Raw genomic sequence first — 18,376 nt, 5'->3', positions numbered from 1 at the left:
GGTGTGTTTGTCTTTTGAGCCTTGCCTAAAAAAGGCACTATGGGGGTGGCAAGGGCCTTGGCCAGTATTCAAAAGCCTAAGGGTGACAGGTGCAAGCCGTCACTAGCAAAGCAGCGTGGCTTGTCAAGCATGTCATCCCAGGTGGACAGACACTGGATCCCCTTTGAATGACACCAGAAACTTAGTCAATTGTTGAAATTGAGAATTTTTTCTTTATACCGTGGTATTATTCTTGGTGAGGGCAGGATGCTACTCAGGGTCAGGGTCATATTGGCCTGGGCTACGTGATCAGAGAGCTCTTCCATGTCTCTTTTCATGTAGTCCAAAGAGGTACGGCTCAGGTCATTCACACCAACATGGACAATGACAGAGTCATATTTGTACTTGTTCTGTGGTGACCTGAGTGCTTGTGTTATGTGGCGGATCCTGGCGCCTGACAGGCATCTAACAGTAACCTTCTCCTTATTCAGCCTTGTGAGTTGGATGTCAGTGTGCCTGACTATAGAGTCACCTATTACTAGTATGTTGCATTACATGTTATGTTACACCTCCAACAAAAAGCAAATACACCGGAAAATACACCAGAAAGCTCAAATACACCAAACAAGAAGAAAAGGTAGAGCCAAGAGAAGACCGGGGGCTGGAGGGAGGGTAACCAGGACTGCAACAGTGAATGCACTCGAACATCTACATTTATGGTAAGTGTACACAACTGTACTATGTTTTTCGTGTTTCACTGTTGCAGTCATTACATTTGGGTAGATTCCCAAAGCTAAGGAAGGGAGGAGGAAGTTAGGGAGCATTAGAACCAGCTATTAAGCCTTGCAAAACTACAGTGGCAAGACCAGCTCTGGATTTAGAAAAAATAGGCATGTGGTAATGCTTGGTGAAGGTATGAACAGAGTTCCAGGTAGCAGCTTCTAGGATGTCCCTGGTAGGACCCCTCTGAGAAAGGCTGTAGAGGTAGATGCAGCCCTGGTGGAATGTGATCTTATCCCCTGTGGGGTAGGTTTTCCATGGTGCTTATAGCAGAAATGAATGCAATGGGCTATCCATTGAGAGATGGTTTGCTTTGAAATGGCCTTTCCCTCTGCTCCTGCAGCAAAGCCATCTAGCAGCTGTTCAGATTTGCTGAGAGGCTTAGTCCTGTCCAAATAAAAATCTAAGTTATCGGTGCACGTCCAAAGAGTGCAGAATTCGTTCTCCTTTGTTTTGTGGATTAGGAAAAAAGGTAGGCAAATGAATGGACTGATTTAGAACCACCACCTTGGGCATAAAGGAAGGACTGGTCCTGAGGGAAACCCTGCCTGCATGGAAGATAATGAAGGGCTCCACTGCCATGAGGGCCTGTAATTCAGACACTCTTCTTGCTGAAGTGATGGCTAGAAGGAAGGCTGTTTTACAAGAAAGGAATTTCAACTCTGCAGTTGCAGCTGGTTCAAATGGAGGGAGAGTGAGCTTTTCCAATACTAAGTTAAGGTCCCAGGCTGGAGTAGGGGCTCATCAAGGGGTCTTAAATTTTTAGCCCCTCTGAGGATTGCTTTAACAAGGGGTGAGAAAAGAGGGGTGGTTCAGTATTACAATGTGCTGAAATTGCAGAGGCATGAATTTTAATTGACGAGAAAGATAGGCCCTTGTGGAGCATTTCTGTTACATACTGAAGAATATGAGGTAAACTGGGCACCGTAGTGCCCATACCCTGGCTCTGACTCCAGGAATAGTATCTTTTCCACTTTTCAGCATAGGATTTTCTAGTACTAGGTCTCCTTGCTTCCAGAATGACCTCTAGCACCTGCTTACTGAGGGATGCTATTGGAGAGCTCAAGGAATTAGTCAGGCTGCAAGGTACAGGGTTTGAAGCTGAGGGTGCAGAATCTGGCCTGCCTGCTGGGACAGCAGGGAAGGTGTCTGAGGTAGGTGCCATGGATTCAGCAGTATCATAGGTTCATAGGTTCATAGGTTCATACTAGGCTATCTGCCCAAGGGCATTTATAAGCCTAGCCCATAGTTATGTGGCTTTCGCCACCCCTTTAGTTTGAATAAAAACTATGCCTATCATTTTGCTGTGCCTCTGTCAAGCAGTGACACTGAAGTAATCCCTGGGGTATATCTGCAATCTCCCATCCATTGGTCAAGATTCCTCTTGAACAAGGCCAGAGAGGTGCTCTGCCTCACATGTACCGGGATTTTGTTCCACAGCATAGGGAGTCTCTGGGTGATGAATCTGTCCCTCCAGCACGTTCTATTTATAACCGTGTCAAGGTTTAAGTCTCCCGCCCTTGTGGTTCTGAGGGATCTAGATTTTTTGAGGTGAAGCATATTCATCAAATCTGGGTTTGACATGTCCTTATATGTCAGGCACAGGTCACCTCTGAGCAAGCGGTATGAGACTGAATAGAGCTGGAGTTCTTTCAGTCGGGCAGCATAAGACATATTTTTGAGACCCTTTATCCTTTTGGTGAGGAACTTTTGGGGCCTTTCAAGCTGCAGCAGGTGTCTGGTCAGATACATTTCGAATGGGGCATTGTACTCAATCATAGGTCTAATGAGTGATGAGTACAGGGGGACGATGACCTCCCTTGATCTAGATGTGAATCCCTTCATGATCAGGTGGGTGATATAGAAGGTTTTCCTAACTACTTTAGCAACATGAGTGTCAAACGAAGGCTACTGTCAACCTGGGTCCCCAGATCTCTGATGACTTTTTCTGTGCTCAGTGGATTGCCACCTATATGGTAGCTAGGGGTAACCTTGTTTTTCCCGAAGGGTATGACTATGCATTTTTGGCGTTTAACTTCAGGCCATGGCTCTGGCACCAGTTATCCGTTTCTGTGAGGCCCTTCTGGAGGATATCTGTGTCAGATGTGTTTTCGACTATGGCCCAGTTTGCAGTCATCTGCAAACTTTGTCAGCCATAACCCTCCTGTGTTTGCTTGTACTTCAGAAAAGTAGATGCCGAACAAGAGTGGACCCAGGACTGAGCCCTGTGGGACACCACTTGTGACAGGCTTTGAGTCTGACATGGCTCCAGCAACTCTGACCCTGTGGGTTCTGTCACTTAGCCAGTTTGCAACCCATCTTGTGATGTATGGGTTTACATTCAAGCTGATGAGTTTTTCGATGATACCTGAGTGGGGTATTGTGTCAAGGCCTTTGCCAGGTCGAGGTAGGCTGTATGGACTGCCTTTCCCTCATCAATGGCCTTGGTGACTGTCTCGAAAAAGTCAACCAATTTTAAGAGGCGGGATCTGCCTTTGACAAAGCCAAACTGGGTTGGATCCAAAGTCTGCAAGTTCCCTATGTCTTTATTTATGAGTTCCATTATGATCCTCTCCATGGCTTTGCAGATAAGGCTTGTCAAGCTAATGGGGCGGTAATTTCCAGGGTCTGTGGAGGCACCGCCCTTATGAAGTGGGACCACAGTCGCCGTGCGCCACTCCTTGGGTACGTATCCTGAGGTGAGGCTAAGATTAAACAGCTGTCATAACTGTGGGTTTAATTCCTCGTTGAGTTCATGAAGCACACAGCCGGGGACACCATCCGGTCCCATGGATGCTGTGTTTTTTGCCTTAGTGAGGGCAGTTCTCACCTGGGCGTTGGAGATGTTTGGGGGGCTACAATCCTCTGGAATAGATATCTCTCCTTTTGGGGGGAGGAGAAGTTTGCACTGAACCTGTCAGCCAGTATGTTGGCAATGTGTGTAGGTTCAGTAATTTTCACATCATTTTGAACTAATTCTGAGCATATCTGGGAGTTTCCTCCTAGGTTTCTAACATAGCTAAAGAAGGCCTTATGATTCTCTTTAGAGTCCTTGGCGATTTTTCTCTCAAAATTTGCCTTGGATGATTTTATGAGAGCTCTTAGTTTTTTACTTATAATGATCAAAGGTGTCTTATCTTTCAAGGATTTTGCTCTATCTTGTAGTAGCTTCCTCCTTTTGTTGTAGAGCTTGTTTATGGCTGGGGTCCACCAGACTGGACGCTTGCCTTTGGTACAGAGAGTCTTAGTTTTGTTTGGGATTGCCTGATCCATGCAGTCCTGTAGGTGCTGGTAGAAGGCATTTGTAAGTGATTCAGCGGTTTGAGTAATGTTTACCACTGGCTCAGGGGCCTTAAAGGAGACCACACTAGTTTTTAGAAGTGTGAAATCGGCTTTTGAGAAGTTTTTCACTGTGGTCTTTTTGTTTCAGGTGGGGCGGGATGAGGACCTCCAGCGAGATTAGTTTATGATCTGATCTCACCAGTGAGGGGTATACTTCGGTGTTGAACATTTTGATCCCATGTTCGTGATGATGAGATCAAGTATGTTTTCTCCTCTTGTGGGGATGGTGACTAGTTGTTCCATGGCATTTGAGTTTATGAACTCCAGGAATCTTTGGGTTAGAGTGTTCGGGCTTGAGTAGTGTTCCCAGTCTATATTAGGGTAGTTGAAGTCACCTAGTATGATGGTGTTTGGAGATACATTTATCCCTCCAATGTTTTCAGGAAGGCCATGTGAGGTTCCTGAGTTTGAGAGGGTGGCCTGTAACATGCTACAAATTGCAGAGCAGTCTTGCCTATGGTTAATTGCACCTGGATGGTCTCCGATGCATCATGCGTTGCCACCAACCTTGAGGTGTGGGTGTCCTTTATGAATATGGACACCCTCCTTTCTTGGTGTTGTCCGGATTTTGGGGCGGAACGCATGATATGAGGTGAAACCTGTTAGTGCTGGGGTGCTCTCAGGAGCCTTGAACCAGGTTTCTGTCACAGCACAGATATCGATGTTCTCCATATTGAGAAGGGCCTCGAGTCGTGCATCTTGAGATTGAGACTTCTGGCATTGAGCAGCATTACCCTTAGTTTTTTCCTTTTGGTGTTCTAGGGTGGTAGGTTTAGAATTTGAGCCTTGACTAAAAAGGCACTATGGGGTGGCAAGAGCCTTTGCCAATATCCGGAAGCCCAGGGTGACAGGTGCAAGCCGTCCCTTGCGAAGCAGCGTGGCTTGTCCAGCATGTCATCCCAGGCAGACAGACATTGGATCCCTTTGAATGACACCAGAATTTAAGCCAATTATTAAAGCTAATCATCTTATCACTGTATTGTGGCATCATTCTAGGTGAAGGTAGGATACTGCTCAAGGTCAGGGTCATACCTGCCTGGGCTACATAATCAGAGAGCTCCTCGATGTCCCTTTTCATGTAGTCCAAGGAGGTGCGTCTCAGGTCGTTGACACCAGCGTGGACAATGACTGAGTCGTACTTGTACCTGCTGTTGAGAGACCTGAGTGCTTGCGTTATGTGGCGGATTCTAGCGCCCGACAGGCAGCTTACTGTGACCTTCTCTTTACTCAGTCTGGTGAGCGGGACGTCAGTGTGTCTGACTATGGAATCACCAATGACAAGTGTGTCTGGCATTTTGTTTGGCCTTAAGGGCTGTGACTGTTTGACACTCTGACTGTGTGGTCTATGTGTTGCATGTGTTGGGTCGTGAGGTGGTAGTTGTTTGGGTGTCTGCTTTGGTGGCCTCTGCTGTTTTGGTAAATTTTTGATCAGAGCCTCCGAGTATGTCTTTGTGTGAGTATGTGTATGATTTGAAGTTGTGATGGTACCATGTGTGACTGGGTATGTATTGTGTGTGGTTGCCTTCTCCTCCTGTCTGGTCTTGCCAGTCCTATGTTGAGAGAGCTCAGCCTCCAGTTTGGCTGCGCAAGAGGGGGTACCAGTGCTAGCGAGGTCAGTCTGGTGCAATAAGAATTGTCCTTGGTTTGTCCTGTTTGATCTTTAGCAGAACCTTCGAGAGGAGAGGGAGAGGGGGAAAGGCATAAACCAAGATGCTTTCCCAGGTAAAGGACAGGGCATCCACTTTCTAAGCTTGACTGTGGGGAGTCCTTGGGCAGAATTTGCCCAATTGGTAGTTCTGGGGGGAGGCAAACAGGTCTATCTCTGGAGTCCCCCATTTGTTCCTCAAGAGGTTGAATATTTTTGGTTCCAGTTTCCATTCATGTGGGTCCATGAGATTTCTATTTAAGTCGTCTGCCAGTGAATTTAGCTTGCCTGGTAGGAAGTGAGCTTGTAGGTGCACTTGGTAGCTCAAGGCTGTGTTCCACAGAGCCATGGCTAGTCTGCAGAGGGGGTACGAGTGGGTTTCCCCCTGCTTGTTTATGCACCACACAACTGTGGTGTTGTCTGTCTTTACCAATAATTGTCCTGGAAGCATGTGGTCCTTGAAGGCTGTCAGGGAATTCTGTACAGCTAACATTTCTTTTTGGTTGACATGCAAGTGCATCTGACTCGGATTCCATTTGCCCTGAATGCACTGCCCTGCCAAGTGAGCCCCCCATGCATAGTCTGATGTGCCTGTAGTCAGGGTTTGGGCAGCAGGGGGTAGATTGAAAGGGAGATCCTTGTTGAGGTGGCAGGCCTCTGCCCACCAAAGGAACTCTGTTTTTATACAAGGAATGATAGGAATCATTAATTCCAGGTCCTAAGAATGTTGACACCATAGACTTTTTAGATACCATTATAGTTTCCTCATATGCAGTCCTGCATATGGAATTAATACAATGCAAGAGGCCATGAACCCCAGGGCTTGCAAAAATGTCCTTGCAGATAGCTGGGTCTTTCTGGCCAGTAGTTTGAAGTAGGCTGTCAAATAAACTTGTGTCTCTGGACTGAGGTAAGCCATCTGGGAAGTTGTGTTCCATATTCCTCCCAGGAATACAATCTGCTGGCAGGGTACTAGATGGGATGTCTTTTAGTTTATGGTGTACCCCAGCGAGGTTAGAAGTTTCTTTACAGATGCCACATGTTTTAATAGCATGTCCTGGCTTTCTGCCTGAATCAGACAATCGTCCAGGTATGGGTATATTTGAATATTTCTCTGCCTGCAAAATGCAATGGCTGGAGCTAGACACTTTGTGAATACACTGGGCACAGTAGGTAAGCCAAAGGGAAGTGCAGAGAACTGATAGTGCATGGAGCCTGCTCTGAAGCATAGGTATTTCCTGCAAGATTCCCTTATTGGAATGTGCAGGTAAGCTTCCTTTAAGTTTAAGGTTGTCAACTAGGCATCTTTGCCTAGCATAGGAAGCAGCTGTTGAAGTGTTAGCATTTTGAATTTTGGGATTACCAAAAAGATGTTTAGAATAGAGAGGTCCAGGATAGGATGCCAGGAGCTGTCTTTTCTGGGTACCAGGAAAAGTCTTGAGTAAAAACCTTGTCCCCTTTCTTCTACTGGGACAGGTTGAATAGCCCTGATACTTAGAAGAGAGAGAACCTGCTGTTGAGCCTCTGCCCACTGATTTGGGGGTATGTCTGACCAACCGTTTGGGGTTGGTAAGGTGCGGAAGTGGAATCTGTATCCTTGGAAAACTATATTTAAAACCCATTTGCCTTGGGTAATGAGTTCCCAGTACTTTGCATGCAGGGCAAGCTTTCCTCCTAAGGGAGCAGGCAGTTGCTCAGGGCTTGGAAGGGTTAAGGTTAAGTCATTGTGACATTTTTCCATAGGGGGGTGTCTTTGACTTTGACTTACTACTTTTAGCTTTGGAAGTGGGAGCCCCCCCACTGCTTAGAGAATCTTCCTCCACTCTGGGTCTCTTGTCTGGAGGGGGTTGAGAACCTCTGATAAGAGTAATTAAATCCTCAGCCATTCTAAGCATCTGTTTTTTAGGCATGGGACCTGGAGATGGGCCCTGTACAACAGGCCTCATGGGCTGCCTGGCTGCTTTGGATTTAGTAAAGGCCTTAATTGAAAAAGAAGAAGAGGGCCTAAATACACCATGGGTGGAGGTGGACCTGTCCACATTAGTAGGCTCAACATTAGCAGAGGCTTCGGTTGTAGTCTGGGAAAGGGCCGAGGACCCAGCGGTCTCTGGTACAGAGGACACCGCCAAAGGAGTGTCGTCAGTAGTCAGGGACTGCAAAGGCGTCTCGCTGAGAACCGGACCACGTGTAGCCTGTTTTGGCGTGGTGTCGGTGGGGACCGCGGGCCTCGCGTGTCGGTCCTTTTCCTTGCGTTTTTTGGACAGAACGGTAGTCGGAGTGTCTGACGACATTTTATAATCAAAAGCTTTACCAAAGTAGTGCTGGGCGAACTCCGCCCCACGCTTAATAGTGCATTTATTGAAGGTAGCGCAAAAGCGACAGCCCGAGATGTCGTGGTCTGGGCCCAAACAAGGTATGCAGAGGGAATGGAAATCCTTATGCGGTATTTGCTTCCCACAAGAAATACAATTATTAACTTTTTCTGACATCGGTCTGAGGCAAGAAAAGTTTCCCCAATGGGGTACTTAGCTTTAATGAAGACTTCGGATTCCAAAATATTCGTAATTCAGGAGCTGGCCGACCGGCACTTGCGAACTGCTTCTGCTTCGGGCACCGTGCGGCAAAAAAGACAGAAGAACATGGCGTCGGCTGTGTCTTATATACTCTGGCCTCACTGACGTCAGAAGAGAATGCGACGACAACCGACGCCGGACCAAGACTTTGGAATTCGGCCGACCGAGGGACCGCCTGACGGCAGAAAACCCATCTGTGATTACTGCAGCTGTATGCACAATGAACATCAGGTGGTCTTGGTTTAAGGGAGCATCCAGTAATTTAGCTTTAACATGATCTGGCAAGTTTTGTTCCTTAAGCCAAGCATGCCTTCTAAGTACAGACCCATTGACAGCAGCCCTGCAAGATGCTTCTAAAGAGTCAAAACCACATTGCAAAGTATGTTTACCAACTTGAACAGCAGAATGCATTAAATCCTGTAATTCTTTATGTTCAGCACAGTCAGGAATCAACATAATTTTCTGTTTAAGTAGTCTCATAATATGCTGCTGATACTTTAACATATGAAACTGGCAATTTAAGGCCTAATGGCCAAAGTAGCAGAAGTGTATACCTTCTTACCCCATCTGTCCAAGGTCCTGGAATCTCTATCAGAGTGGGTAAGGTTTTTTGGCAGCAATAGCCTTAATGCCCTTTGGTCCTTGGGAAATGGTCTCTAGATCCGCAGTAGGATTCTTGAAGAGGAACTTGTGAGGGTCAGGTACTCTGTAATACCTGTCAGGTTTTCTGGGAGCTGGAGGTAAAGTGTCTGGGGCCAGGCAAGATTCCAAGAAGGCATCATCTACAATGTCCAGAACAGGAGGGATAGCTAAAGGTCTTTGTTGAGGGAGGAGTAAGAATTCCCTAAGCTTCTATTGGAGTCAGAGTAATCCTGGCTTTCCTAGCAGAAATGCTCCCTAAGAGTGTGCAAGGTTTCACCAAAAGAAAAATCTTCTGGAGGGAAAGCAGAGGGAATGCAATCCTCTGCATCAGAATCCTCATAGGTAGATAAGGACAAATCCTGGTAATCAGAAGAAACCGAAATTTCAGAATCCTGATCAGAAGAATCAGTAGGAAAATCAGTTCTAGGTCTCTTAGAGGAAGAAGGCTGGCTTCCCCTAATTAAAGTAATAAGGTCTTCAGCCATTCTAAGCATTTCTTTTTAGGCATACAGGCCTGACCATGCGGTTTGGACGTCGGTTTTCTAGGCATGGGTCGAGTTTTAGGCCTTGATGAAGAAGATGGCGTTGGTTTAAAATGCAAATCTGTAGACCTGAATACACCCTCAGAAGCCGGTGCCTGCATAGCGGCTCCAGACCCATCCAAGGTAGACACTTCTGCGGGTTTTATAGTCGAAGAAGCATCTCCCAGCATACCGGACTCCGAATGGGTCTCAGTAGAGGCCTGCGAATCTGAAGTAGCAGTATCAGGGGCTGTGAAAGCAACTCACTGAGTACTGGTGAACTGGCAACTAGCTTAACAGAAGCATCATCGGCAGTTTTGGACCTATGCGGTCTGTCTCTGTCTTTATCCTTATGTTTTTTCAGAATATTGGTAGTTGGATGGCTTACCGAAGCCATTTCTGGATAGTTAAACCGAGAACCAAAATAATTTGCTGCGCAAATAGACTGACAACGAATAGTTTGGGGGTTGAATAAGGCACAAAAAGTACAGTTTTGTACCTACCATAAATGTAGATGTCCGATAGGAATGCATCTGCAGTCTTCACAAATGGGTTGTCCTGTCGTCAGGCAGCCCTTCGGTCGGCCGGATTCCAAAGTCTGGGTCTGGCTTCGGCTGGTGTCGCACTTCACCCGACGTCATTGCGGCAGTTCTTCGGGTATAAAGGCATCAGCCGATGCCATTTTCCTCAGTGTTTCTTGCCCCAGATGCCAGGTGCCCTCTTGGATGGCTAAATTTGGATAAATGCCAAAGTTTCCAAATAGTAGAGAGCAAACACACAAAATAAGCATGTATGTACATATATACAAACAAATACACCATAATAGATCCCCCCCAAGCTAGCTGAAGGTTGGCAAATACCCTAGGAGTACCTCAGAGGGAAGGAGGAGGGTAATCCTGACTGCAGATGCATTCCTATCGGACATCTACATTTATGGTAGGTACAAAACTGTACTATGTCCTTCAAGGATGCATCTGCAGTCTTCACAAATGGGTAGAATACAATAGCTAAACTAGGGGAGGAGGAATGAGTAGAGATTATGGTGTAGTTAGGATCCCTTGCAAAACAGCAGTGGCAAAACCAGCTCAGGATCTAGAGTATAAAGGTAAGTTATAATGCTTGGCAAATGTATGCATGGAGGTCCAAGTAGCAGCCTCTATAATGTCCTTGGTAGCCACTCCTCGTAAGAAAGCTGTGGTAGTGGCTGTAGCCCTTGTGGAGTGAGGAGTGATGTTCTCTGGAGTTTTCTTTCCATGATAGGAGTAACAAAATCTAATGCAATTTCCTATCCATTTGGAGATTGTCTATTTTGAAATTGGTTTTCCTTCCTTCCCTGTTGCATATGCTACCAGAAGCTGGTCAGTTTTTCTATTGGTTTTTGTCCTGTCCAGGTAGTAGCGTAATTGTCTATGCACATCCAAGGTATGTAGTAGCCTTTCTCCCCTGTTCTGTGGGTTGGGGAAGAATGTAGGAAGGTGGATAGCCTGATTTAAAGAGACTCTGGATACCACCTTAGGCATAAATGTAGGATTTGTTCTCATGGACACTCTATCTTGATGGAAGATCAGGAAGGGTTGCACTGCCATTAATGCCTGTAGTTCAGAGACCCTTCTTGCTGAAGTTATTGCCAGCAGGAATGCAGTCTTCCAGGATAAGTATTGTAATTCTGCTGTTGCTGCTGGTTCGAAAGGGGAAGTGTCAATTTTTCTAGCACAAAGTTCAAGTCCCATGCTGGTAATGGAGGTTTCCGGGAGGTTTCACATTTTTAATTCCTCTCAGAAACTGTCTGAGCAGAGGATGCGAGAAGACATGAGGATCCAAGCTGTATTCTGCTGAAATAGCTGAGGCATGTATCTTGATGGAAGAGTAGGACAGGCCTGTATGGAAGAGCTCTGCCAAGTACTCCAGGATGTTGGCTATGTTCACCAGTGTCACTTCTTGCCCCTTTGCAGTACTCCAAGTGAGATATCTTTTCCATTTTGCTGCATAATTCTTTCTTGTTGAAGGTCTTGGAGCCTCCAGGATTATGTCCTTAACCCTTTGGGATAAATTTGGGTTAATTGTTGTCATGTAATGTTCCAGGCAGTTAGCTGCAGAGTTTTCAGGTTTGGATGCAGGATGTTGAAGTTGTTCTGTGTTAACAGTAATGGGATCAGGGGCAGTGTCCATATTTGTTCCCGGACATGCTCCTCAGCAATGGATACCAATGTTGTCTTGGCCAGTCTGGAGCTATCAGAATGATCCTCGGATGTTCCTCTTTGATCTTCAGAAGCACCTTGTGCATCAAAGGAAGTGGTGGGAATGCGTATGCTATCAGGTTTTTCCAACTGAAAGATAGGGATTCCACCTTCCAAGCAAGTGGGTGGTACGTCCTTGTGCAGAATTTCTTTAGCTGGTGATTGAGTGGGGATGCAAACAAGTCTATTTGTGGTAATCCCCATTCTCTTGTGATGGCTTTGAAGATGTCCAGATGCAGCATCCATTCGTGGGCATCTGTGGTAGTTCTGCTTAATATGTCTGCTAGAATGTTTTCCTTCCCTGGTACATAAATTGCTTGTAACTGAATGTTGTAGCTCAGAGCCACATCCCATAGGTCCAGTGCCAGCCGGCATAGAGGATATGAGTGTGTGCCTCCCTGTTTGTTGATGTACCACATAACTGTGGTGTTGTCTGTCCTTATCATCAGCTGACCTTCTTGGAGAAAAGGTTTGAAGGCCTGGATTGCCAATTTTACTGCCATCATTTCTTTTAGATTTATGTGCAGGTGCAGCTGGTATTGAGTCCATAGGCCTTGAATGCACCTGTCCAGCATGTGTGCCCCCCAACCGAGGTCTGAGGCATCTGTCGTGATGGTTTGAGTTGGTTGGCTTTTGCAGAAGGGCAATCCTGAGTTTGATTGGCAGGCCTGAGCCCACCATAGGAACTCTTTCTTCAGGCAGGGAATCATTGGAATTTTGGTTTCTAGGCTGTGCTTGTGTTGAGACCACAAATTCTTTAGGTACCATTGTAGCTTTCTCATATGCAGCCTGGCATGAGGGACCAGTATTATGCAGGATGCCATGAAGCCTACAGCTTGCAGCACTTTTCTTGCAGTTAGATGGTTCTGCTTTGTTAATGCCAAGAAGTAGAGAGGAAGCTGCTCTTTCTTTTCTGCAGTTAGGGATGCCATTTGATTTGATGTGTCCAGTTCTGCACCCAGAAAGGTTATTCTTTGGGATGGAATCAGCCTTGACTTTTTATATTGACTGTATATCCCAGGGCTTGCAGCAGGTAAATGACTCTTTGTAGGTCTTCTGTTAGTTTTATTTTGTTGTCCGCTTGTATCAGGCAGTCGTCCAGGTAGGGATAGATTTGAATCCCTGAAGTCTGCAATGAGCGATTACTGATGCCAGGCATTTCGTGAACACTCTGGGCAGTAGATAAGCCAAAGGGCAATGCTGAGAATTGATAATGCTCTGATCCTGCAAGAAATCTGAGGTATCTTCTGCAAATTGGTCTTATGGGGACATGCAGGTATGCCTCCTTGAGATCTAGAGTTACCAGCCAAGACTCCTTGCCCAGCATGGGAAGAAGCTGCTGTAGGGTCAGCATTTTGAATTTTGGAACAATGAGGAATGTGTTTAAAGCGGACAGGTCTAGAATAGGCCTCCATTTGTTTTCTTTTCTTGGCACCAGGAAGAGTCTGGAGTAAAATCCCTTTCCTTGCTCCAAAGGTGGTACCTTTTCCACAGCTCGCATTCTTAGTAATTGAGATATTTGCTTTAGAGCTTCTGTCCTTTGAGTAGGTGGCAGGTTTGGCATTCCTCTTTTGCTTGGTAGAGTATGGAAATGGAACCTGTAACCTTGGTCTATAGTTTGCAAAATCCATTTTTCTCTTGTGATGCAATGCCAGTTCTTTGAAAATAAGGTTAGCTTTCCACCTAAGGGTGCTTCTAGTTGTTCCCTGGTAGGCGGTGCCACCGTCAAGTCACTGTGATTGAGTTGTTGTAGTGGTGGTGGTTGCATCCGTGCCTCGCTGGTTGTTACCTTGCCACTGGCATCCCCTGTAGGCACCCCTGGTTTGGTTTCTGCCTCTCGAGCACCTATTCCTGCCTCTTTGTGCCCTAGAGGAGTCTGGAAAGGACCAATTCTTGGAGGGCCAGTTCCTGCTAAACCTTGGAGGTTGAACTTGTAAGAAATCTTTCACTGTTTGTACAGATTTTGCTTTCTCTTCCATCTTTTTTAGTACCTGTTGGGCAGGGGAACCAAATAAACTGACCTTGTCCATAGGTGCATCCAAAAGCTTTGATTTAACATGGTCTGGTAATGCCTGTTCTTTCAGCCATGCATGCCTCCTGATAACTGTGCCAGTCATGGCTGATCTAAAGGAAGCCTCCAGTGCATCATAGCCACATTTTAAAGAATGGTTACTAACCTGCTGTATGTTATGTACCATTTCTTCAACATATTTCTTATCTAAAGATTCTTCAGAGGACAGTTTTTTAGTCAACTGGTCAAGCATAAACTCTTGGTATTGAATCATATGAAATAGGCAGTTCAAAGCTCTAGCTGACAAAGTAGCAGAGGTGTAAACTTTTTTACCCCATCTCTCTAAGGACCTGGATTCCCTTTCAGAGGGGAGGGGGTTTTTAGTGGAAGTAGCTGCTACAGCTTTAGGACCCTGGGAGATAGTCTCTGGATCTGCAAAAGGAGCCTTATATAAATGGTGATGAGTGTCCGGGACCCTGTAGAACTTAGCAGGAGCCGGAGGTAATGAATCAGGAGCAGTGCAAGCATCATTAAATGCATCATCAACAACAGAAAGAACTGGAGGAATAGCTAAAGGCCTATGCTGTGGCAAATGTAGAAAGGTCCTAAGCCTTTTTCTGGAGTCTGAGAAATCTTGGCCCTGCCACTGAAATTGTTCCCTCATAGCATGCAAGGTTTCCCCAAAGGAAAATTCCTCAGGAGGAGAGGCTGAAGGGATGGACTCCTCAGCATCAGAGTCTTCGTAAGGAGAATAAGCAGCCTCAAGAGGGTCTGTATGTTCTGAGTCATCAGAGGAATCATCTGTGGATACTGGCTCAGGGGGCTCTGCTCTAGGCCTTTTTTCTGGAGGAGGGAGAGAGGCCCTGTCTGGATGAGGCTGGGCTCCACGAATTAAAGAGATGAGATCCTCAGCCAAAGTTAGCATATGGGAGCTGGTGCTGGGCCTGAGAGCGGGGGGCTTGGCAGGCACCATTTTTGATGCTTTGGCTGCTTTAGCCCTGGCAAAGGCCTTAATAGACATTGCTGCAGGAGGCCTAGCAGCTCCATGTGCAGGGGTAGAAATATCCAGGGGAATGGTATCTGATAAATCCTGTGAAACCGCAACAGAAGGTTGGATTTCAGAAGCCGTTTCTACCAGGTTAGAAGAGGCCTCGGTAGAAGGCATGATTTCGGCTGAAGAAAGAACCGCTTGCTCGGTTTCGGCCGAAACCGAGACACTCGCGGTTTGCTTAACCGCGGTTTTGGCCAAGACCGCAGACCGCGAGTGTCGGTCCTTTTCTTTGCGTTTTTTGGTACTTTGCGAAGTCGGAGGATCCGACAGCATAATATATGCAAAATCGGAGCCGAAAATCTGTTCAGCAAACTCCGACCGATGTCTAAGCGTCCGTCGGTTAAAAGAAGCACAGGCTAGACAAGCTGCAACGTCGTGGTCTGGGCCTAAACAATGTGTGCAGTAGGAGTGGAAATCTTTATGAGGTATTTGTTTCCCACAAGATAAACAGTTATTCACTTTCTTTGACATCGGCTGAGGCAAGAAAGAGTCCCCAACGGGGTACTTAGCTTTTTAGAAGTCTTCGAAGTAATATTCGGTAGTAGTAATCTCTGGATCTGACCGACCGGCACTTGCGAACAGCTTCTGCTTCGGGCGCCACACGGCAAGAAAGACTGAGGAAAATAGCGTCGGCTGATGCCTTTATACCCGAAGAACTGCCGCAATGACGTCGGGTGAAGTGAGACACCAGCCGAAGCCAGACCCAGACTTTGGAATCCGGCCGACCGAAGAGCTGCCTGACGACAGGACAACCCATTTGTGAAGACTGCAGATGCATCCTTGAAGGACATCTGACAGCGAGGAATGTTGTGGTCTGGGCCTAAGCAAGGAATGCAGTACGAATGAAAATCTTTATGAGGTATTTTGCTTTCCATAAGTAAGACAATTGTTAACTTTTACTGACATCGGTTAAGAGCAAGAAAAAGGATCCCCAACGGGGTACTTAGCTTTTTTCGAAGACTTCAGTTCTGAAACTCAAAAACGAAAATTTCAGGAGTTGGCCAACCGGCACTTGCAAACTGCTTCTGCTTCGGGCACCACACGGCAAGAAAAACTGATGTTATGGCATCGGCTGCATGTTTTATACTCCTGATGACCTGACGTCATGGAAGAAAAGACAGCATCCAATGCAGGAATCCAAGACTCTGGTATTCAGGCAGGCTGAGGGCTACCTGCAGGCAGATAACCCAAATGTAATGACTGCAACAGTGAAAAACGAAGAACATCAGTTGCTCAGTCATTCATAATATTTCTATACACACTTTAGAAGCATTTAAGTTTGTGGTGTTCTGAAGTTTAATTACCTCAAAAAGCTTCTTGGCATACAGATCATTAACTTCAATGTTCACCAGTTTGAAAAACTCCTTTACTTCTTCCAGTGACATCTTGTTGTCTTTATTCTTATCTGCTTTTCGAAAGCAAGAATAAATCCAGCTGCAGAAGGATTTAAGGAATCATCTCCAGAAAATCACCATAATTTGCAAAATAAATAAGAGATAAAATGAATAAATAATGATAACTCACAAGCACTTACCCATTCTACATAACTTTATGTACAGAAAAACACAGCTAAAGTGCGACACAGCCTAATGATAAAGGACAATCACTGTGGTAGCGATGTTAAGTTTTGATTTAATGAATTAATTACTTCCAGTAACAGCTGCACTCCAACTCTTGAATATAGTTTACTAGTCTTAGAAGAGTTCCCTAGAAATACCTCAGTCTCCAGTAATCCCCTTCTAAGACCTTTGACTGTTTATTCACTGCACCAGCTTCTGTACAATATAGCTTAGATCCATTTCATTTCTTTCTACTTTCCTTTACAATGCATTACCAACACCCCTGTCTACAACACAGACATCATCTTTTTATCTAATTAAGGAAATCCACTGATGGGCAGCCCACCTTGTTAACAGTCATAGCCACTTAACTACTATTAACCTGGGAATGCTGGGTATGATGTCCTCTTTGTTGCTCTTCTGACTACACCTAGTGGTTTTCTGTGTCAATATTTGATTACCTTCATCTCTTTCCTGTGTTTGTACCTTCCCGTATGGTTTTCTCTCTCAGACAATATGCGTTATGCATGTACAGCTGCTGTCTTCTTATACAGCTGAGCTCTGACACCTGCTATAACTAACAATGGCTACACTATTTGGGTGCCTAGTGTAATTCTGAGGACTAAATTTCTGAATCCTGAAATTCTAAAAATGGGGTCTTCCCAAGGTGCAGCAAACTTGAAGAATGACCTATGAGCACTGTTTGTTAACCATTAGTATAAAATAAAGGGCAGACAGACTGTAACTCAGTGTCTTCAGTAATCTGATCAATCTTCTGGCTAATCCTGTGAAGACTGATTAGCTTGAGGGTTGATCCCCTGAAGAATATGATCAGTCTGCTGGTTGATACCATGAGGAGTCTGACCAGTCTGCTCGCTGATCCCCTGAGAAATCTGATCAATCTGCTGGCTGATCCCCAATGGAAATCTTATAAGGATCACAGACCTGTGTAAACATGCCTACAGAATTAAGGACAGCAACTGTGGCACCATGTCAAGAGGGAGAGCAAGACAATTGCAAGAAACTATTGGCCTACCAGTTCAGTAACAGTAATTAGGATGGTCATGGTGAGAAGGAAGGCTGTTTTCCTGGAGGACAAACCCTCTAGTAAAGCAATGGAAAGTGTTCATGACCAAAAGGAGCTGTCAGTGAAACCTGCTATAGTTTTACTGCCAAGTTACATGTACAATTGGCAGGAAGGCAGCAGTACACAAATACCAGCTGGACTTTTCAAAGGTTCTGGATCAGTCTCACATTGGTGGCTGATATGAAAATTGGAGGGGTTAGGGGTAAGACCAAGACTGAGAATATGAAATGCTGCTTGGATGAAAGGGAGGACAGAGAGGATTGTAGAGACAAAGGAATGATGTGAATGTTAAGGTAAACGCCTGTGATGTTACCATAGAGTAAGTCCTGAGGCCGGTGCTCTTCAGTGTATTTGTTTTACACACACCTAAGGGGGAAGTGAACAAGATCAGCCCCTTCACCGATGACAGAAAGGTAAGTAGACCAATGTAGGAGGGGGGAGTTTAAAGAAGAACTAAATGGGCACAAAAAGATGTCTGTTCAGTTTCAGTGGTGGCAAATGTAAAGCACTGCACTTGGAGCACAAAAGCCTTGGCCTGACGTACCAGCTAGGAGCAGCAGAACTCATTGTGAGAGAACAGGAAAAGAAACAGGGGCGTTTATCACATCTAGACTGAAGCATCAGGAGCAGAGTGACAGGACAGTGAACTGAATGCTGGGATATATCCTCAGATGGGAAGACTTCATACACAAAATGTAACACTTCTGCTTTACCAGGCCCTTTATCACATCATGCAGTCTGACCCATTACACAGGAAAAATGACAAGGAAGGAGTCTAGAGACCAGCCATCAGAAGGGAGTGTGGGTGGAAGGGAAAGGAGTAGCTAAACACTGAAGGAGATGATTTTCTCACTACAGAGCAAAAGGGACAAGGGAGACATGATATGGGGGGGTGCTCTACGTCACAGTGGGTAAATGGTCAGAGGTATAAAAGGAATCAGCCTGAGCA

General features: G+C 45.7%; 1 protein-coding gene across 2 annotated transcripts in view; it reads right to left on the bottom strand.

Annotated features, from left to right (window-relative positions):
- LOC122811507 (1-phosphatidylinositol 4,5-bisphosphate phosphodiesterase delta-1-like) overlaps positions 1 to 18,376 on the bottom strand; it is a 969,949-nt gene that overhangs the window by 279,952 nt on the left and 671,621 nt on the right. For both annotated transcript variants that reach the window (XM_044083389.1, XM_044083388.1), the window contains exon 4: positions 16,086 to 16,215. In XM_044083389.1, coding sequence (XP_043939324.1) covers positions 16,086 to 16,215 — 130 coding nt within the window. The remainder of the gene's footprint in view (positions 1 to 16,085; positions 16,216 to 18,376) is intronic.

This window comes from Protopterus annectens, chromosome 9.part0, assembly GCF_019279795.1.
Source record: "Protopterus annectens isolate FY-2018-M chromosome 9.part0, PAN1.0, whole genome shotgun sequence".
Taxonomy (NCBI): domain Eukaryota; kingdom Metazoa; phylum Chordata; order Ceratodontiformes; family Protopteridae; genus Protopterus; species Protopterus annectens.
This window is presented reverse-complemented; position numbering and strand designations above follow the sequence as displayed.